This window comes from Mya arenaria, chromosome 14, assembly GCF_026914265.1.
Source record: "Mya arenaria isolate MELC-2E11 chromosome 14, ASM2691426v1".
Lineage (NCBI taxonomy): Eukaryota > Metazoa > Mollusca > Bivalvia > Myida > Myidae > Mya > Mya arenaria.
In genome coordinates this window covers 30414733-30437820 of record NC_069135.1, presented here as the reverse complement: position 1 = coordinate 30437820, position 23088 = coordinate 30414733, and the positions used below count along the sequence as shown (strand labels likewise).

Sequence of the window (23088 nt, the reverse complement as noted above, 5' to 3'; positions counted from 1 at the left end):
AGGTAATAGGCACACAACCAATGCGCGAAGATCCACCAATACAATATTATCACTTTATGGTGGGACTTCAGGTATTTGTATCTGCAGGGCAGGTGTTTAGATGCTGTCACTTATGTGTACATATTCACTGCATACTCGAATCAACACCAAGGGCTGTGAAGCAAGGCTGACTAATCGGACCCAGGTAAGGCAAATATGTTCTGTAGTTAATATCAGCTAATAACAACTGTTGGTTGAAAGAAAGTATACTGCTATGAAAGTGATGCAAGTAATTTTAGTTAAGTCATTCAATGTTGGCCGTATTGACCCGACAGTATCAGGCTGTCAGACTGTATTTTAACACGTAACCGTCAATTTGTAAAATGGAGAGCCCTTCTAACTGATATGTTATATCGCGGCACTCCAAACAGCGGGTTTACATGAATTCCATCACAAGTATTGAAATCCCGTACAAACTTTGAAAAAAAGATAATTTCTGCCCCATCCATCCTGCTCTGAGATAAAAAAAAAAATGAATACTAACTCCCGGTTGCATTGACATCGGAGCTGTGTAGAAGAATTTGTTTGTCGCACTCGGGAAATAAATTGTTGAGTATATCTTTGTTATAGCAATTTTAGAATAACAACCTTTTGCAAATTCAAATAATTTGTAAACAAACAGAAAAGCATATACATTGATGTTGGATAAATCATAACTATATGCACCTGTGTATAAAAATGAAATATCTATGGAGAGCTCAGAAATTAGATATGCAGACTGACATAATTTTTTAGGCTTATCGACAAGGAGAGGTCCAATGCCAACGCAATACGAGAAAATGAGCATGTTCAGGTGACAGATTTAAATTTAATTGATGGTTTAATACACGCAAGGACATGGGACGGGATTTTAAAAATATACTGAAACAGATGGTCGGATTGTGCAGCAGAGGAACACAGAAAACACGCTGCGAAAAAAATGTCAAACATCGGAAAAGATGCTTAGTAAAACATCACTTCACGAATCTATAGGTCCGTGATCGCTGGAAGTTTTAACAATATCCTGTTATGATACGTAATATGGGTAAATTAATTCCTCATTCGCTTCATATTTTGGAAGCCTAAGAAGTTGATAAAGAAAATCAAGAAAAATTCAATGGAGAATTGTTGTATCCAAATGCAAAGGTCCTTCGACAGGTCGATTGGTGTTTGTGGCGAAATCCTTTAGATTATTAAACTAACAACTTATTTTGGTTTCTTGACTATATCTATTCAAACAATAAAGATATTGAAAATTAAGGACTTTAATACCTTGTCCGTTAAAATACGCAAATATCTTTCTTTAAATATTTAATAGCAAATATAACAACTGCTGAAGATATTGTTGATTTGATGGTATCAGGCATTTGAGCACCTTCTTGAGAACAGTTTTCAACAACTTAACTTATTCACAATAGAGCTAATTTAAACAATTGCAGAAGTTTTATCTATGTTACAAGTAATTGTACAGGCACGAAATAAAAACAAATCGATGTCCGATCCTTTAAAACATTAACTAGTCGCTTTTACATATCAAAATATTAACCTCTGAAAAAAAATTAAAGTCGTTTTATTTTTAAATGAATTACATATAGTTGTAGATTCTTTCTAAAAGCAGCACCTTTCAATACATTTTATGCGTTTTTAAAAATAAAATGTTGACATTCGTTTATCGATGGTGTTTAGTATTTCAAGTATCAACCCGACAAAAAAACTCTTAAAACCCAGTATCAAACTAACGTCTGAATGTATGTGCCAAAGCAATATCATAAACCAATTCATTTGATAAGCAGTTCAATAGATAAACAAATACTCAAGCCATTTTCTTATCAATAAGTGTGACAGTGTTTACAATCTTCGTGTGTTTTCTGATTTTGTACCCAATTTGTTTTAAAATACAAACATGTGTGATGTAGTTGAAATACAATTGGACAATATAAGTACTGTGAGTAATTTTGCTTTTTATTTCTGTACATAAACGTTCACCATAAGTATTGTATCATATCCGAGCGGATTGGGTTTACTTGTATGAGTTTCGAGATTTCGAATAAATTCATAGCAGTACAGACTTTCCAAAGTTTATAATGATGAATGTTTGGGACAGACTTTAAAGGTTTTGATATAAGTTTATATGTATAAAGATATATAAACTGTTTTAGGAGGCACAAGGTATAATATATGTGCTTGGAATTTATAAGCAGTAGCAAAAAACATGGGCCAAATATCACAAAAAATACTGAAGCCATTTTCCTAACGTACTGTCTTGCACCAAAGTTTGGCATTATATAAAATGAGTGTTCTTACTTGCATGAAAATAAAACGCGTTATTTTAAAAAAAAATATGGTTATAAACATCATTCATCTATATGCTATTGGATATGAATTCCATATCATTTGTTTTAAATTGTTGATCTAGAATAATTTTCTTTAACATAATGACCAACAATTTTATAAAAGGAATCTATGAGAGATTGCACGTCTGTTATCCAGATATACACTGAACAAAATTTCTTATCGTACACTTAGTGTTTGATTTGAAAATAAGAATGAAATAAAAAAATCTCAAACTTGTTCTATACACACTTTTTTACGAAATTTCATTTCATTATGATAAACTTAGTCACAAAGTACTGTACAGTAGAAAGTGCCATATTAAGTCAACCACTTTCAGCAAAAACTGCATGGCACCTTGACTTCATTGAAACAACATATCAGAACCATGTAGTTTAGTGTGTAAATGTCCCATATCCGACGAATATCACGCCTTATCTCGTCTGCATTGTGTTGTAGGGGTAATACCTTTATTTTCGTCTTTAGAAATTCCAACACATGTTCCATCGGATTCAGATCTTGGCTTTTTGCATATAAATCTAGACGAATGTTGTTTGTTGCCAGCATATTTTGAGTTCCCCGTGCAACATGATAAGGCGCACCAACATCATGCCTCGATTAATTTGAATGTGCAGTATCAATACAGGTTGAATAATGTTGGTGTGATATCTCATTGCGTCTAAATTACCATGGTAAGGGATATTTTTAGACTTTACATTGAATTTCCTGCCCAGACCCACGGAGCTTCAATCTGGTTTTACCTACTAAAACGCCATTATCCCAGACTGCTCTGGTTGATTCCGACTTGTCCATGCCAATTTCTTCATCAAGGGAGGAAATAAAGAATAACCTATCTGTTTATTCCGACTTGCCCTTGCTAACCGCGCTGCTCTGTGCCTCGCAGTAAGGATAGGAATCTTCCGTGGTCGACAGGCGCGACTACCGACGGTCCGAAGCCGTTTGTGGACGGTCTGCTGGCTTATTGGTTCCGTTGTGCGTGCCAACAGTCCGCCTTGCCGTTGACATAGCCGCAGTAAAATGCTTGCGTAGGTGAGATAAAACCATATATCAATCTTGGTGGCGAGTTGTTACCCTGCGTTTTGTCCTTCGGCGCTTGTCAGCAACACTTCCGGTTTTTCTAAATTTCTCCCACAGATGACACTTGTTGAACAGCTGCGCCACCTGAATTATAAAGCATGTGCCATTTGTTAAAGATGCACTTTTACTCCCAAATAAGATTTACCATATTTAATACAATTGTTTTAATTCACCAAAAGGGACCAAGAAATGTCGAAAACAGTGGTTCTTATAAAGGATACTGTGTTTAATTTGAAAGAAGTGTGTAGAAAACACGGTATTTCTACCTTGTGAGACGACAGTAGATCACAATAAATTTAGCACTCACCAAATACTTAATTTATTTGTATTTTCAGCTTTTAAATACTCGGTTACATTATTGTTATCAGTAATTATATTTTCCATAAATTCATTATTTAGTAAGTAGTTAAGGTATATCACACGAAATTTATGTGTGTCATACATGTGTAAACATTGATTTTGAATAAGAGTGTCACTTTAAGAAAAACATACATTAAAGCTAATGTTTGTCACTAGTGATCGAAATAAAGGTTCATAGCTTTTCTGCCATCATAGTCTAGAACAATTACACCCAATGAAAGTAAAACTATACACACCATGCCTTTACTGACGATCAAGAATCTAGTAATAAGAAAATGGCCAGGGGCGGTTCCAGGTTTTGACGTTATTAAAGGAAGCGTCACTTACGGGCGTTACTTGCTCCCCTCCCTTAGAACCGAAATCTATTTGGCTGGAAGTGCTTGCCTGGGGGTTCAGGTGTACTTCCCAAAGAAAGTTTTATCAATTTATATTCGTAGTGTTGGGGGGCGTATTCAATTACTCTTCTTTCCTATGAAGAAAAAGTAAACTGGGACGAGGCAGGGGTGGGGGCTGTATGCCGCCATTTGGTTGTGTTATCCAATGGTCTAATTTGTAATTTGACCATCTCTATTAAACAACCTCCGACGAAGTTTGGAAGGTTCTTATTTCCGTCATATTCATTAAATGATGCAAGTGTATCGTTTAATTTTGACTAAAACAATAGTTAAGTATAACTTATTATTATTAGTATGTACCACGAACGAATTTTACCGAACTTAACAGAAAACTTAAACTGAAAGGCAACGATTGATAGGCATTTAATTTAGTACCTGAAGTCATCTGGTTTGAATAACCAAAACGTATCAAAATTAGGCCTTTAACAATTGCAAAATAAATAATTTGTTATATTGAAAACCCTATGAAAGCCGTAATAGCAACCGTTTTGGTCCAAAACAACTCAAATATGTCAACTATGGCATATCCCTTGGTAGTGCCTTTATTGCCACTGCGCACATTATCAAAGAAATCAGTGTTAATCATCAGCCATCATCTTACTAATACATTCTTCATTTTAAAGGATTTGACGAGGATTCACGTGTAACTGACTGGATGCACATACCTAAAATGGTTCTCAGTGGTCGTTATTGCAAATAGCAATGAAGAGCCATATCGTATATCCAACGTCAGACCCAACCAATCATGAGGTTGCAGTATGCCTTAATACGCAGTAGACATATCTACAAAGCTCCTACGTGTTTTGTCCGGTAAGTAAAACAACTCCTATAATTGTATATGTTGTTGTTTCCAGTACTATAACAGAACAGGGTCCATATTTGCTAGTGCGTTGATGCTCAGTTTAGACTCGAGTCTCAAACTACACATCTTGATTTTCCAGTAAAATAAAGATAAGTAAAGCACTTTTATAAAACAATTGCTGCATGTGTTAAGTAAGTTTACCATTTTAATATGTTCTCCTTTTGTAAAAAGAAGTGATATTATTAATGACTTTTTAGCAAGATGAAAATTTTTTGCCCAAACCCAGACTCAACGCGTGAGTGAATATAGATCCTGACCCATGCATATTACACAGAGGCAAATACCTTGGCAGAAATTCTTTGGAGCTTCTATCTATCAATTTAAGTTAAATAAATAGCAAGTGTAGGTGCAACATTATCCAAAAGCCTTCGTTTTAGATGGGCCCGCACTGGTTTGAAAACTACATTTAAAAAAAAATGTAAACGTTTTTAAATTTAAATTACATATACTTCACCTTTGAGATTATTTCTAAAGCGAAAGTACTTGAAAAAAAACATTGCCGATGTAACCCTCATTATTACATAACTCATTCAAATACTTGCACACTTGAGGAACTTATGAATAGCACAGATAAGACAAACATATAAAGCTTGCACTATTCTGTGAAATAATATCAAACTTTCGATAACTCATTCTCCGTCTAATTCAACATTTTGACAATTTATGATCTAAAGATATTTGCATTGTATGGTACATGATATCTCCACTGTCTCGAAATGGATGTGAATAATGTATATTGTATACATACTGAAACATGTTGTTGTTGTTTTTTTACTATACTTTTGTTTATTTGTTATAATCACATGCATGCCTTTATTATAAATAAATATTGAAATCCTGAAATCTCAAACTCCATCTAGCGTGACGAAAAATTAGATTCTTGTCACATGACAGTTAAAGTTTCAAGCCCAAGCCATTTTGATTAAAATATACTTTTGTCAATTAATGTATTTTTCACAAACGTTATGAATAAAGTTTTGGACTGTACACTGAAACGCATTGCTTACATTTTAAAAACTAAATTCATTACTAGCTGAAGGTGCATCGTGTCGTCTTCAAGCGTACAATGGCGGGCCTTCGACATGTATACAAATACGATTAACGCAATAATATAACAAAACAATGTAACACGTTTTACTACGACCGGCAATTCAGGCTTATGCTTATTAATCTGCTTTTATTGTCCGATTTACTCATACTTGTTCATAATGGATGTATATTTATAAAACAAAAATGGCAAGGTAATTTCTCTTTTGTTTTTGCATCTAATTTGATTTATGACTTTCGCAAGTTTTTCAATTTTTTCCTCATTTGTATTCACAACAGAAACTTTTATTTAAAAATGCCATAGTTTGTATTATAATGTGTCATGATTTATTTGTAATTATAGAGACTCTTTTACCTTAGAAGCATCTGTAAGACCACGTTATCTTACTGCGGCTTAAAAAGGAGTGATAAGCTAAAAAAGCAATACAAATAAATTAAGGTTGTCTGTGAATATTTCACAAGAAGAACATAGCTGCTAAGATATTGTTTACTTATAGATATTGTTTATGTCCACCTTCTTTTGTCGAGAATTTATGCACGGTTTACGGCGGCCCGGGTTTTAGCAAAAAAAAACTTTTTCTGTTTTTACATTACTCTATTCTTATGACCTGAAACTTTTTTGCTGTGTGTTACATACTTCATGATAATCTTATAGCCTACTAAAACTCCCAGTTAGAAGATATAAGCCATGACTGGCAGGTTGGTTCTATTTTTCAAACAAGTTTCCACTGGGAGTATATGGTTTAAAGTAGCTTGAATTACATATATATTTAAGGGTGTTATGATCCATGTTTGGGCTAATATAAAAAAATAACACTTGTTTAGGTTTACTTTTAAGTCAATATTTCATTATTAGTCCAATTAGTCTTCTTTAGGATTTGTGGCATAGGCAGACAAGAGAGATAAACATAAATGTCAAAATATCAATATAAAGTCTGATTTTATCATTTCATGTTCCCTGCCATGTGGTTTCTTAAAAATGAAAATAAAATCCTTAAGGCTTTAGGTAATATGCATTTAGATCATTTCTTTGTATATTGACTTAACTTATTAACGAGGAGCTTTGATAATAAAAAAATACGAACTGCCACTGTTATTTAGGTCTTTATTCATTTAAACGCACCTGTTAACTGTGAAGAATCCGGTCACGTAGGTAATATAGGTTTTAGAATATGAATACTTATTTATACTGTAGAAGTGTAGTTTTGCTTTAGAACAAATATATTTGCATTGCTTAAGAAACTGTGATTATTTGATTTAGCTTTTTTGATGTTATCCATTTTGATGTTATCTATTTTGATTTTGAAACGTCTTTTACCTTTTGACACAGAACAAGGAAGATTATGACCAAGCCGATGCCCGACAATGGAACGATGATGAAAACCTACTCCTCAAACAATCCAAGAAAGGTTTCACAATCGGCAAGCAAGTCTGAATCAATACCCAAACCATTGTATAAGTTAATTATTGTGTCAAGCATTCTTTTAGTCATTGTGTTAACAGCATTTGAGTTTAGATACGTAGTATTTGAATATTTATCTCTACTTCATATTGTTAAATTGGACCTAAACCCAAAGCATGGAAATGGTGGATGGAGAGAGCCAGATGAGGCTACTCTTCAGCTTTACGACACTGGCATTTGCAATATCGATCGGGTAAATGCTGTTGATTTGACCTTAGACATTTTTGAGAGCACTTACAGACACAGAAAACCTGTTATAGTAACTTTTCCGAACGGCGCCGAAGATTGGATTAACCCAGGAAAATGGACTGTTGAAAGCTTGAAGACTGAATACGGTGACCGATGGGTGTTGTCCGGAAATGCACGAGAAATCGTGCGCAGAGGTGGATCAGGCTATGTCGAGACTACCTTTGAGGAATATTTGAACGACCTCTTAAATGAGAGTGATCAGATTGGAGAGCCGTTGTATGTATAAACGTTTACTTTTTCATAAACAATATATACATGTATATGTGTATATATTATTTAAGAAATAAAACATAGAGAAAAGCTATTTTTAAATACAGATGCATGTATCGCTAGGATAGAGAAAATGAAAACGAATACTTTTAAATACAATGCAGTTTTAATATATTCTAATAAGAACAAAAAATAAAGCATTAATGTTAATGGTGGTTGTTTTAAATATTAGTTGTTCGAAAAGTTGGTTGTTCGATCGATCAGTGTTACCTTTAGCCTTGATGATAGTCGAAATGAATAGTTTTTATGTTTTTTAATCATATCTTGAAAGCATGTCTTGAACGTAAACAATGCAAAAACTCAATCATAATTGAATTAAAAAAAAAATATTATGTCAAAAATGTGCATTACTATCAAAATGCGTTATCGGGCAGTATTTGATTAATGCTATCAGTTAACGTTAAATTATATGATTACCATTCCTTACTTTAGCTATGTGTTTGACCGTGACTTCTACAACAACTCCTATCTCCCAGATTCACTGAAACCACCCCCTTACTTCAAGATTCAGGTAATAAAACTATCTGATTTATTTATGCGACTTTAATCTGCTTGATTTACATATTTTACGAATGATTCAATATCAAATCAAATGTTATTCATATATCTAAATTGATATTCATAAAATTAAAGTCCTGTATAAGTGTTGTACAGTAAATGAATTTCTATATTAATTTGCGTATCTAGGAAATATTTTGCTTAAAATGGATTTTATTTCAAAGTAGATTTTATCTATATTTATCAGTATATGACAAAGCGCTGGCGTAGGGCAATACGATCTTGACGCAAACCCTCGAAAGGTTCTAGCCATGAGCTAAAATGTAACATTTGGCACGCTCATATATTGGTGGTTAACTGTTGTTCTACTACTGAGTATTTTACATGTTGAGGTCGAGAGCATTGTTCTTACGTTTCAATACAGTTCTTCATTGTTTCATAACAGTTCTACTGTTAGATGACCTAGATTCATTTAAGTCAACAATGTTTTTCCTCTATAATACTTTTAGAATGTATTTTTTATTATTTGTTTTGAATGTTCTAGAAGTTTCTATTTATTCCATGTATAGAAGTGTTAGAATAACAATATTCTTGTAGAATTTTGGAGAACGTTCTTTATGATGTAGTATGTACATGAGCTTTCCGATTTGGTTCATAAGGGAACACCTCTCTGAACATTAATCTTTGGATGGAATAGTTTCAATGAAAATTTCACCTGTGTCAGAACATTTGGATTCGTGAAAATTACATTACAACCTTTTGGTGGATTATTCTGAAAGTGTTGTTGGATTCTAATAGAGTTCATATAGTGCGTTAAATATTTCATCTGGATTGAATTATGTTGACATGAAGAATATTAAGTAAAATTTGCATATTTGTGAATTTGTTTACCTTGAACATTTTTCTTTATTATAGAAAAATTTAAGCATAACGTGAAATTTGTATTGTACATACAGTTTGTTGCTGGTGTCCTTTTCTCTGTTGCATTTGGTGGTCGTTAACGAAAACATGGATTTCTTCTGAAGTTCAGGGTCTAGGATGGGCAAGCGTTTATTTCTTTTGAATCAAACAAAGAAACGAATAAAGATCATGCATACAACCATAATGGTGTCGATACGTCCTGCATATTTTACAGGATGGCGTTGATGACAGTATATTTTTCCTTGGAAGTTCTGGATCAGGTGTAAGCTTTCACAAACACGCAGACGCCTGGAATGGGGTCATCTTTGGAAGAAAGAAGTGGTTTTTATATACAGTAGATAAAACACCACCAGGAGGTAATCATTTCCTTTGAAATATTTTCTTGTAATGATTTGTTTGGCATGCTTTGATTCCGTATATTGTGTTATTGTCTAATTCTCTATTCCATATATTTTCTAAAATTAAACTAATTTATTTAAGCATATTGCTTTGAAAATGCTTGTACAATAACATACTTATTTTTCGGCCGTTTTATAGCTGATTTTCGGATATGTTTCTAATGCCAAAATGTATAAAAAAAATGTCCCAATGTTGAATAAAAAACCTATTTTCCTCATTTTTTGACAAAAAAGATGTTTTGTTTAAAAAGAACTGCAGTTTATGTTGTTCAAGTAAAAACACATAAATGGTTAAACATGATTATCTTTAGAAAAACAGTTCATGAAAAAAGACAACGCGCAAATTCCCATTTCCAAAAGTAAAGGTCATTTTCCGAAAAATATCAAAAACTCACAAATTTATGTAAGATTGACTTGTCTTTTTTAAAAAAAACAAATATGTGTAACATGTGGCCGGTGTAACAAGTATTAACACTTAAGATTATTATATTCCTTTTTTAACCCTGATACATAAAAATGACAACTTTAATATTGACTCCTGTAGGCAACTGTATAAAACTGGTTTAAGCTTTTGGTATTGGACAAAGTAAGCCAAAATGCTTATTGCCGGGTTAATATCTACCCCAAAATACTTTAATCAGTCAAAACATTTCAGTATGCAAACTTACCTAAAGATAGCCTGTGGACAACTTATCGAAGTCTTCCCAAATTGGCTATAAACTCATATCTCTATAGGTGTGTATCCAGGATTTACCCAGCGAGAGTGGTTTGATAAACTATACCCACAACTGCAGGATAAGGACAAACCTCTTGAATGTGTCCAAGAAGCAGGCGAGATTTTATACCTGGTACGAACATATTTGTCTTAAGGTATCCTGTATACAATTATGGGAATTTTGAATGCCCAATGAGCTCTTATGTTCTTGTAGCAATTAAAAGGGATTAAAGGGTTTAAAAAGAATATGAATTATGTTAAACAAAAACGTAAAATAAGCAAGCTATTTCGACTTTGAAGATAGCAAAACAGGTCATTCACGTCCAAAATCAGTTTACAGAGATAACAAAACATAACTTAATCTGTGTCATATATTTTACACAGTTATTATCAGCAAGCAGTGCAATGAAAACTGATACCAAAAGTTTATGGGTCACAAGACATCGCATACTGTTTTAGAAGTCACAGTATCGTATCGTACATGTCAAGCTAAATTCCATTGTTAATTTTCTAGAGGTGATATGTTTATCATAGATACCTGAAACCTGGTCAAACTACTTTGCTCTATTACATCAAGGTTACGTTAGATCATTGGTCATTATATAAAATATAGCGTCATTTTGCCAAATAATTTTATTTTTAGTTATATGATGCCACATTTAATTCCTAGCAATCTTACAACATTGCCAGAATGTTTGCCTCTTTGGTATTTGTGTCCAGTTGTACTGTGGTTAAAGCCAAGGTACTTAGTCATACTATTTTGTCCCCTTTATGATCTGCAAATGTCCTATTATAGCTGCCTTAATTTTGATTGCCCGGTTTAGAAATGCCAGAAATGTTCGTGTGTGCCAAAACATTTCGGCTTCATTTGCATCAAAGCATTCGGCTTGTATATTGATTTTATTGATTTTATCACTTGTTTCACAATAACTGTAAAATAACTATCGCAAACACATTTTTCAGCCGGAGAGTGTTTACCACGGGACAGTAAATTTGGGAGATACAATTGCTATTGGAATACAGAAGAAAGAAGCGGTTACAGAAGTGGAGAAAATATTTTATACGGGTAAGTGACTCGTTGGGATCTCTTATATATGATGTGCGTAATCTAGAAAGTTTATGCAGTTGTTTGGGACATAAAGAACATTCTTTTATAACAACGCTATAAAAGGATGTTTAACACTACGAATATGTAGATAAGTAAGTTAGTACGTTTGCGAGTTGATGTAAGTTACGGAAAGATAAGGTTAGGTTGTTAAATTGTTTATTCCAGTGGCAGGTGTTCACCTGAAACAGCATAAATCAACACAGAATTGTTGTCTCTGTGGCATATACAATTATGTTCTATATTGGGAATAGTTGAAAAACATATCAAGGTAGAAAGGTACGAAATAGAAAAAAAGGAAATAACAATTAAAAGAAAACGTTTCTTGCTGGCAACATGATTTGAACCATGACGCTCTCAATTTTCATGGGATATAATCAACTGCGTGTTAAAAGACTGTATCTACCATTTATAACTTATAAGGTTGAAATAAAATAAAGAATTTGCTGAAGAGTTTGTAAACATTTTAAAAAGATAAGTGTATTGTAACCCAAAGCGAATTGACGGAATAGAATAGAACTTGTGTATGATTTGTACCAAAAGAGTGTATAGTCATAGCATTTCAGCATAATTGATTTGACACAGATCACATAATACAGAACACATGTTGGTTGTATATTTACACAAATAAATTAGTTTTCGTGAGTAAATTAATATAAGTTAACAGAGATTCAAATTATCAGGATGAGCTCTCACAGATGAGAAACATAAGCAAGAAAAATATCTTTTAAGGGATTCTTAAATCCTTTAATATACGTATATGAAAAATTGGAATACAATATTTTTGTTTTCAGACTTTTAGTTGTTATATAAACGTATTCACGCTTGGTATAAGTATAATAAATGTGAGCATTTATATGTTAACATTTACGTTGAAATGTCCACAGCTCCCGCCATAATTATGAATTTCGTATAAATGCTGTAATATATCAAACCCGACACAGTTACCAGCCTCTGTAGAGCAAATAATACATACGCATAAATTTAGGTCTGCTGTCGGCGGACAAATGTTGTTGTTTTTTTTTCTCCTGAAGGGCGGCTTATGTTGATCGGACCAATAAATGAAGCAAGCTGGGACATTGGAGCTTTAAACTTGATAGCAGTTTTGTTATGGTCAGCGAATGTTCCATATTGATTTTGAAGTCGGTAGGTCAAAGGCTTAGGTCGTGGTGACCTTGTGCTGGAAACCGGGTTCCGATCAATAACCGAATGACGGGCCCAGTAACCTCAAATTTGGTCGGCAGGGCGGTAATAACAAGCAGATTACTCTATTATTTGAGGTCGAAAACCAAGGTCGCGATGCCTTAGCATGGACAACGATATTTGATAGGTTTTGATTTCCCCATGTTTATTGGTAATTTATTTGGCACCATTAATTCTATGCATGTCTGGTCATTCAAAGTTTTGTTTTCAAAAGGTCTTCATTTTCAATATTAGTTTTATGCCTCATATTTCAATGAAAACATGTGTTACCTTTACTGTTGCATAGTTTGAACCCAGGAGGAAGAGAATATTGTGTCCTTACGCATAAATAAGCGGTCCCTTCATATGTTTGTGTTTTACAAATGTAACTTCCCTCTTGAGTAATTGACAGGTTCCCTGTTGTCATACTGTGCCCTATTTAAGCAGCGAGTTATATTATAGATAATCCAATATGGAAACTTTTTTTTATAGATTTATAAAATATTTCACTAGACAAAAGAATCTTCAATTCCATACATGATTAACATAGTTGTAATATATATGGGTATACTTTTAGACAAGTTCGATACCCAGCAAGATCCCTTAAATCTACCCAAGGTCAAGAGTAATGACTCTTAAATTGTCAAAATCCGATCAGTTGACGTTTTTGCAGACTTGTGTTAGAAAAACAATGTCATCCAATATGTTTCGAACCGAACCGTATGTATTGAACCGATTATAATATAATGTTTATTTGTATTATGGCTGAAAGTGTTCGATGCGAGACTGGTTGCTTCTGTTACTTTGGGTTATTTTCTCCTTTATGTTCATTGAGTTATCAAAACCTAACACAAATGGTTTCGTCAGTCTCTAACTTAAACAGATATATCTACAATAAAGTAAAGGCCTTAAATAAAACAGTTTTTCAATGTTGTAGAGAGAAAATTGGTCGAGTCCATGCGAGGTTTGAAGGAAGACGAAAAGAAAAAAGCACAGGAAAATCAGCTTAAGTTATTAAAGTCTTTGCTTCACTTTATCCCAGGTATGTAAGGGTTTTTTCTGTTTCGTTGGTATATCAATGGGATATACAAATATATTGTTGATGGACGAGTATACACCATCAGTCGTAAAAGATGCTTTGTGAATAGCATTCTTATAACTTAAATAATTCATTTTAAAGGTACTTTCTGTTAGATTGATTGCCTCTTTATATTCCATTTAGTCTGTTCCCCATTTAACGCACGCCCATTGAGATATCGTTTCAAACGTATTTCAACGCAGGAAATTTATCAATTCGCTTATAGTTATATAGTTGTTAGTTTTTGGAAGCTTAGAAGAGACATGATGTTAGGATGTTTAAATGACAAGTTACGAGTTCAGGTTGGCATACATAATAACACCCAAGAGACAAACCTGTGTGATTTGTCAAGATAATGAGACTATTTCTGTTTTAGACAGTAATTGTCATACTTTTTCATATATGGAAATTATAGTGATGAACGTAAACAATATGTATTGTATATAATTATTATGCTTGTTTTGATGCATAATGATGATACAACTTCTCAAGTGTTTATATTGGCCGCTATTTGTTTTGTGACATTGGTCTTGTATGACCAATTAAATAATTGAATAAATTGAATTGAAATGCATAGTCTTAATGCCATATGCGGCGTCTATGTCGTCATGCAAACCACCTTGGCCATAACTCAAACACAGCCTGCAGCCACTTGTATAACACTGATACGTTGTCCACAGGTTAATTTGGTTATTTTGCAAAGTTAAGTGATTTGATTGGCTAATATAACTTCATGGATAAATATAGACAAATCAATAAATGTTTTGGTAAATGTCGATCAAATCAAAGCATTGACAAGTTTTGTCTTGGAATGAGGAAATATTTGCATAAATATCTGCAAACTAGTAATAAAAGACTGCTGACAAAAGATCAGATCGCAGATTTTCATGTTTCCGTTCCAAAATTAATGTTTTATACCTAAAACCGTTACTTACGGTTTAAGAAAAATGCACAAAACATCAATTTTTGAATATAAAACAATCTGCAATCTAGTAATTTGTCAGCAGTGTTGTATGACTGGTTTACATGAATTTTCGCATAAATTGGCTCGTTCCAAGACAAAAAAATAAAAAAGTTGTCAATATGGTAAATCTGTGAGAGTGCAGCTTTAAAACGCAAGCGGGGCTCTAGTCGTAGTTTATATTGTTTGAAAATGATTTCTAAAATCGCCTTGTGATATACTACGAAGTTAACTATTATTCTCTGTTCACTAATTGTTTAGCTTTGGTTTTTATAGAAAACGCAGAAGTGCATATGCGAATAGGAGAGTTATACAGTGAACTCAATGACTTTGTACAGGCAGAAAATCACTTAAACAAAGCCAGACAGCTGGACAAGTTTTTCCTTATTGCAACACTCAACTTAGCGTCTGTAAAACAAAAGGTCAGTGTTGTTATAACTAATATAGCTACTGTAGTTATTGCTGTAGAATTGCTTTAATTTTGCGAGGGTACAAATGTTCTTAGTCCAGAAGAATATATATAAATAAAATTAATATAACTGAAAATAAAAATATATCTACATATTGTATGTTCTGAAATAAATCATGACATAAATGAATAAAATAAAACAAACCTTATTAATTAAAAAAACAACAAGTTTTTTGACTATTTAATATTTGTTAAATGACACACTTTTCTTTGACCCACTACAATTAATTTATTTTGGAATCTGATTGGAGTAAAAAACTGGTCAAGAAACAGTAACCATATAATTATATAGATACTGTGCAGGAATTGTTTAGCCCCATCGACATTTCTGAGATTGCAAAGCCCATTATCAGATGAATTGCATTAAATATTCATAAATAATTAGAGATTTTGAAAAAACATTAATATCTTAATACTAGAAATAAATACAGAACTTCAACTATTCCATATATGCCGAGTCGAGTGCATTTTTATACAGCGTATTGGCTCAGCCTCAAAGCTTTGGCTCAAGCTCCCTGGCTTTTGGCTCCAGCTCAACCCAGAAAAAGAGTATAAGTATGCTTATTCCGGTAAACAGGCGGTCATTTTTATTCCCGACAAAATGAATAAAAACTCGATAATACTGGTGTTATCTTAAATGTAAACTTCTTGGGTGAAAATCAGCTGAAAATTGGTTAAAATGTTCTACTTTCGTTTGTTAACATGCATGTGTTTAATGGGAGAATCGGTTTTATAACTCCATAAACAATTTGATTACAAAATAACCGAAATAAGATTAAAATACTTATATCGCACTGTACTCCCCGATTTCTCAAATAAGCCCTCATAATTGTGATATTAGGTAACATAACGAGTCATACTTACGTTTATGATGATGTCCGTTCTTTTGCTCTAGCTCGGAAGAGTCGTTGGCTCTTTTTTGATATACAGCTCCTAAAAGAGCTGGAGCCACTGTTTCGCACCAGTGTATCTAAAGATTTGAATAAAGCTGTTTTCATTTTAAAAAAGGGAAATAACTCGGGTGTACCTAGGCCGAAAAACAATATTCTCATGAAGAAAATATTTCTGACCCAACCTTATAGAACCCGATGTAGAAGGTCAGTAAGCCTCACATGCGATGTAGAATTTCAGTTTACCTAGATTGCGTTTCGGTCTGTCTGTTTGCCTCACATGCGATGTAGAATTTCAGTTTACCTAGATTGCGTTTCGGTCTGTCTGTTTGCCTCACATGCGATGTAGGATTTCAGTTTACCTAGATTGCGTTTCGGTCTGTCTGTTTGCCTCACATGCGATGTAGAATTTCAGTTTACCTAGATTGCGTTTCGGTCTGTCTGTTTGCCTCACATGCGATGTAGGATTTCAGTTTACCTAGATTGCGTTTCGGTCTGTCTGTTTGCCTCACATGCGATGTAGAATTTCAGTTTACCTAGATTGCGTTTCGGTCTGTCTGTTTGCCTCACATGCGATGTAGGATTTCAGTTTACCTAGATTGCGTTTCGGTCTGTCTGTTTGCCTCACATGCGATGTAGAATTTCAGTTTACCTAGATTGCGTTTCGGTCTGTCTGTTTGCCTCACATGCGATGTAGAATTTCAGTTTACCTAGATTGCGTTTCGGTCTGTCTGTTTGCCTCACATGCGATGTAGAATTTCAGTTTACCTAGATTGCGTTTCGGTCTGTCTGTTTGCCTCACATGCGATGTAGAATTTCAGTTTACCTAGATTGCGTTTCGGTCTGTCTGTTTGCCTCACATGCGATGTAGAATTTCAGTTTACCTAGATTGCGTTTCGGTCTGTCTGTTTGCCTCACATGCGATGTAGAATTTCAGTTTACCTAGATTGCGTTTCGGTCTGTCTGTTTGCCTCACATGCGATATAGAATTTCAGTTTACCTAGATTGCGTTTCGGTCTGTCTGTTTGCCTCACATGCGATATAGAATTTCAGTTTGCTTTGATTGCGATGCGTACTGTCTGTTTGCCTCACATGCGATGTAAAATTTCAGTTTGCCTTGATTGCAATGCGGACTGTCTGTTTGCCTCGCATGCGATGTATAATTTCAGTTTTCCTTGATACCAATTCACCCAATGTGTTATATAGATGGTTGACCCACACGCAGCTGAAAGTTTGTACCGGGAATGCATGCACGCTACCTCCAAACTATGGGATGTGTATGCACAATACGGCGACTTTCTCTTAGCCCAGGGGCGACCAAAAGAGGCAGCGGAAATATACAGGAAGGTAACGTGTGTTAATATAGATAAGAATGTTTTCATTGGACGAAGTAGTTTTATTGTGGGGCAATTTTGTGTCATTGATTGAGATGGTTGTTTTTCAAAAATATTTTAAATACAATACACAAGCTTAGTATTACTTCTTATGGGGGGTCCCGTATCGAGCAACTAAATTAAGGCTTAACAGACACTTATTGGGAGAGACGCAAAGTCACAAAAGAACAATGCCATTCAACACATGCATCCAAATATGTGTATTAATAAATGTGTCTCACTGATGCAGGGGTGGGGAGTTCCAAACTCTTTGTCCACTAATAATTGTATTTAATGTTGTCATAAAACAGTCTCACTCTCAACCAAACATGTACTATATTTGATTGTTTGAATAATATGTGGAAGTTCCAGTCTGCGTATCCTGAAAGTGTCAATGCATTTATTTTTATGTTTGTGATTAATGGAGCGCTTTTCCGCGTTTGCTAACTTTTCTCGCACATAAAATTCACATTCTTTGACTGATTAATGGTTTGTGCCTTCAACAGTCTCTTTCGGAATGGATTATTAATTTATTGTGTATATGTATCGTCTTCAAAAAAGGAAATAAACGTTCCCTCATCCATATAAGCTTTATATAACTGGTTTGTAATTGAAACTGCAAAATATAAGTAGATATTGTCGATATGTAGAATTAATGTGAGATCAATGTATTTATGAAATATGTTTTGTAAAAGAGACACGTACATACGTTTTGGTAAGAACTTATAGCCCCTCCACGGTACATCAAGGTCTATGGCCTCCCGTTTTTCGGTACCTGAAGTACTGTTTCCTCAGTTGTTTCGAAGCTTTACGCCGACCACAAATGTTTTACCTCCAAAATGCAATTTTTCGAAAGAAAACACCACTTCTGTACTGTTTCGATTACATTATAATTGCGTTATTTAGAAGGGGTTTTTTTGTGAGACACTGAACTATTGATCGAAAAAGTACAAACAACACAGACAGATAGCACACTAAAGGCGTTGTCAATTAAAATATAGCGATTTAGGAGTGGTTTTGAAGATATGGATATTATTTCCTTTTGAATTGCAGGGCATCGAACTTGAACCTAACAGTCTTGCGTTTTGGCACCATTTAAGATACGCACATGAAGTTTCCGGAAACCTCGAGGATGCTCGCGAAACTCAGAAAATAATCGACGAGATGAAGTAGCAGAACAATCAGCAGGAGTTCTGGGCATATATGCACTATCGTCTTTGTAATTCTAATTTTAGGACAGGTTATTTGTTTCACATAGTTTTACCATATTTGCTTCTGTAATAGCATTTTGCTGAACTTTTCGAATAATAAGGAGAGCTACAGTATTAATCTTGGTTAAGGTTTTGCATGCCAGCACATCAAAGTCATTATCTTAGCAAATGTTCCATATTTTGCATTTAAACTTTTTATATGTGTTCCCAACTATCCAACCTACTTAATCAATCAAGTTAGGTAAGACTGAATTTGAAAGGTATACAAACTATACGCGTTCGTATTCAACTTAGACTTTCTGGTTAAGATTTTGCATGTTACCACACAGATAGTAAAATCTCAGCAACAACTTGGTATATTGCCTTGATATTCTATACAAGGGTACTCAATCATCCATGTAGGATAACTCTACTTTGCATGAAATGCAATCAATGGCCCTTTGTTATTCGACTTAGAAATTCTAGTTAAGGTTTTGCATGTAACCACATTTAAGTCATTATCTCAGCAAGTACATCATGCATTGCTTTGAAGCTTGCGACATGTCTTCTCAACTATCTAACCTACTTTATTAATCAAGATAGATAACAACTTTAACTTCCATTTAATGCAATATAATGCCCTTTAGTATTGTACTCAGAAATTCCTGGTTTAGCTCTTTCATGTAAGCACACATAGCAACTACTTGATGCATTGCATTGAGACAGAATACAGTAATACTCCATCATTCAACGTACGTAAATAACCCAGTAAGATATCTCTATTTTGCATATAATGCAAGTAATGGTGCTTGGTTATTCGACTTTCTTGGTAAAGTTTTGCATGTAACCACATTTTAGTCATTATCTCAGCAAATCCATCATGTATTGCACTGCAACTTTATACAAGGGCTTCCAACCACAGAACTATCTTAATTAATAAAGTAAGATATCTCTTTCTTGAACATAATATAACTTTTGCCCATTTCTTTTTCGACTTAGAATTTCTGGTTTTTGACGTAAGTGCATAGAAGGCAATAACTACTTCATGTATTATAAAGAAACTTTATACAATCAAGTATGATAACTCTTTTGCCCCTTTATTAGTTTAGTGGTTGCATGCTATCAATTTTACAGTAACCCATGCACGTTTCACCAAAGCTTGCAATCCTTAATCTTTTAAACGGCGGAATAGTCAAGCGCGCTGTCTCTGTGACAGCTCTTGTTATAACAAAAATATAAAAAAGTATGAATGAGTCTCAGTCTAAAGACGTAAGTGAATATTCAAACCATTGGCTCCAATTTCTTAAAACGTTTTAACGGGATTCGCCCATGGTTTGTGAATGTACTGTGTACGTTTTTTTTTTAAATACGAAATAAAGTGTGTCAAATTATCAGAAGTGTTAAAGCTATGATACTTTCGGAAGCTTTGAACAAATGATGATATATGCTTTAATATTGTCTTTGAAGTCAATGATTTCTAAAACCGTTGCTAACGCGATTCAGAAAGAGTCTCTAGCGTTATTGGTTGATTGACATTATCACGTGATGGTTTTAGTGTATTTGGTAAAGGTTTGAATATCGAGTAAGCTATGTATGAGTCCATTTGGCCGATAGGTTATGCTATCGGTGTTCTTATCTTTTCTTAACTGTACCAGCGTAGGTTTGCTCCCGACTAAAACCTCATTTCTTTTTATACTTTACTGTGTGCTTTTTCTCAGCAATTTCAGTATCAAAGAGTAAACTTATAGTAATATTAATGTTTTCAGATGCATAACCGGGAAACCTTTTTTGGTGCCAAAACTTCAGCTAGTCCCTTTGACTTCCTCATAACAAGACTAAGCTAAGCTCACTATTTTTAGGTATAATTTGGTGTTATATTTACATTCTTAAGAGAGATTAGACTTTTGTGTTGTTGTTTCATGTTTCTGGTTTGTGGTTGTCTATTTTTGCGTTTTATGTCTTTGACTTTGACCCTGTGCCATTAAACGGGGTTTATGTGTAAACTTTCGCCTACTGTACTTGTTTCTGTATTTTTTCATATCAATATTTTCAAAGGAATATTTATGTTTAGTATTCATGAAAACTATTTTCTTATGGTAAAGTCAGGAGTAGGCTAGATATTTGGCTTCAAACAACTGAATTTCTTTCATAGTTTTTCATATGTTCATGTTCATAACTGTTACAATACAAAGGCCAGAATTGTAATTTAGAAGCCATACGAAATAACCTGAATGTAAAGAAAAAAATCTTAGGTGTTTTTTAGATTTTAGATTAGTAGAAATAACGTACGACATCGATTCGTGAAAAATGAACCTATTTAGCAAGCCATTCAGAGCATCACTTACCAAAATCTTAGATTTTAATTTCGATCATTTTGATCATTCCTAGAAGCATAAATTTCATAAGTTTATTGTATATGTTCTACAACAGGTTATCAAAATCGTGTTGTATGGTTTTTAACTGTTTTATTTGTTGTGACTTTGAAACATTTTTGTCACGTAACGCTCTGATAAGAGACCATGTTTTGCGTCTGCTTTCATTACTTGTTTCAACTTTACGTATTTTACTATTTTACAAGGAACATTTTTCTTTTAATCTGTTCGCAGTGATATAATTTTTGTTCATTTACTGTTTGTTTTTAATTCTGCCATTTTAGTTTGTTTATTGTTTTGTTTTGTTTTAAGAAAAGGGTCGAGATAAACAGGTGGCCTTGTTGATTCGAAAACTCTAACACTGTTACCACTGACATCATCGAAACATGGAACATATGTTGACAATACCTATGTTCAATATAATTATGCAATATTGAAATTTAATAGCGGTATAATGAATCATCCAAAATGGCCAATTACTCTGACTTATATTACACCCCAACACTACGAATATTTGCATCGATATGCGGTGCTGTTCAAATGCATGGTAATATAACATAATGTTGCTGTTACTGTTAGCATTTCACAATAAATATGTGATACGGTCTAAAATCCGTCAGGCTGTTTTCCCTTTTTATGCCCCAAATATTTTTTATATAGTAATCGAACTGTTCTTCTGTTACTGACAATCTAGAAAATCGATCGAATAAAATACCAAGTGACAGTAAGAGACATTAACTAATCAAAATTTGACCTATGTTGTAGTAGTGTGTATGTGCACGAACGATGGGCGATTCAATACAACAATGGAGAGCGCGAATAGGGTCGTTTACGCAACCTAATAAAGGATGTTCCAAAAGCATCACCAAACCAAAGACTCTATCCCCCAACTACAAATGCATATCATTATCTATCAAGATTGTGCTCTTCTATTTGCTGCTTGCTCAAGGAGTAGAATCTAACCCCGGCCCCGGCACAGCATCACAGAAAACAAGGGGTGGTGCGCGGCGCAACACAATCGTCACGACCCCCACACCGCAAGAGACACCGGTATATGAGCCCAATGTTGATCAACAGCCTTCGCAAAGAGCAACACGCCAAGGGCGCGGAGCACGCAATTTAGAGCTAGCGGCGTCGCAGCCATCTGTCAGTTCCTGGTTATACAATGCCAGCGGCGATAACGCATTATCACAAGATCAAAGTGAGTGTGAATCATTAGATAACGATCAAGAAATGTCACCATCCATGGTTCTCTTAGAAATACACAGGAATGTTAAGTCACTGAATAAAAAGTTCGACCTACTAGAAAAGACAGTGTTCGAGTTAAAAGAAGAGAATAAACAGCTTAAATCAGATAATGAACAATTGACAAGTGAAGTCAAAGTCTTGTCACAGAAAGTTAAATCTCTTGAATGTGATATTTCGAATGTACATTCCAAACACGAACAATTCGAAATGTATACGAAACGAAATAATCTAAAATTCTTCAACATCAAAGAGCAGGGCGAAGAGGACCAAGAGACGCTCTTCTCCATCATTAAATTAACTATAAGAGACCATCTTGATATAGACTGTACACACGTCCCTTTAATATACGCACACAGATTGAAGAGCAAACAGAAACCTAGACCAATTCTCGTTCAATTCGCAAACTTCTCAGATCGAAAACGAGTGATCAGTGAATTTCGATCCAAACGCGCGGATCTGCAGGAAACATTACGAATCGGTGAAGATTTACCGGCACGTATTGCAAAAGCCAGAGCGGACCTTTACCCCTTCTTCAAAGAAAGTATCGATGCAGGCCAGACAGCCTACTTTAAACATGACTATGTTGTGGTTGATGA

The 23088-nt window shown here is 34.2% G+C and overlaps 1 protein-coding gene across 3 annotated transcripts; it reads left to right on the top strand.

The window, feature by feature from the left end:
• Nucleotides 1-794: 794 nt before the first annotated feature.
• Nucleotides 795-21806, top strand: LOC128218004 (uncharacterized). Of its 3 annotated transcripts, XR_008258300.1 has the most exons (12): nucleotides 795-832; nucleotides 4826-5012; nucleotides 7442-8038; nucleotides 8525-8603; nucleotides 9726-9867; nucleotides 10645-10757; nucleotides 11588-11690; nucleotides 13849-13953; nucleotides 15227-15372; nucleotides 17516-17656; nucleotides 18736-18922; nucleotides 20639-21806. XR_008258300.1 is itself a non-coding variant. In XM_052925495.1 (11 exons), exons 2-11 carry the CDS (start codon nucleotides 4948-4950, stop codon nucleotides 18853-18855), a joined length of 1611 nt encoding a protein of 536 aa, XP_052781455.1. In that variant the 5' UTR covers nucleotides 795-832; nucleotides 4826-4947; the 3' UTR covers nucleotides 18856-20244. The 3 variants fall into 3 exon arrangements, 2 of the variants coding, with proteins under 2 accessions (XP_052781455.1, XP_052781456.1); XM_052925495.1 differs by lacking the exon at nucleotides 20639-21806 and having other exon boundaries at nucleotides 18736-20244; XM_052925496.1 differs by lacking the exon at nucleotides 20639-21806 and having other exon boundaries at nucleotides 18783-18813.
• Nucleotides 21807-23088: the final 1282 nt, after the last annotated feature.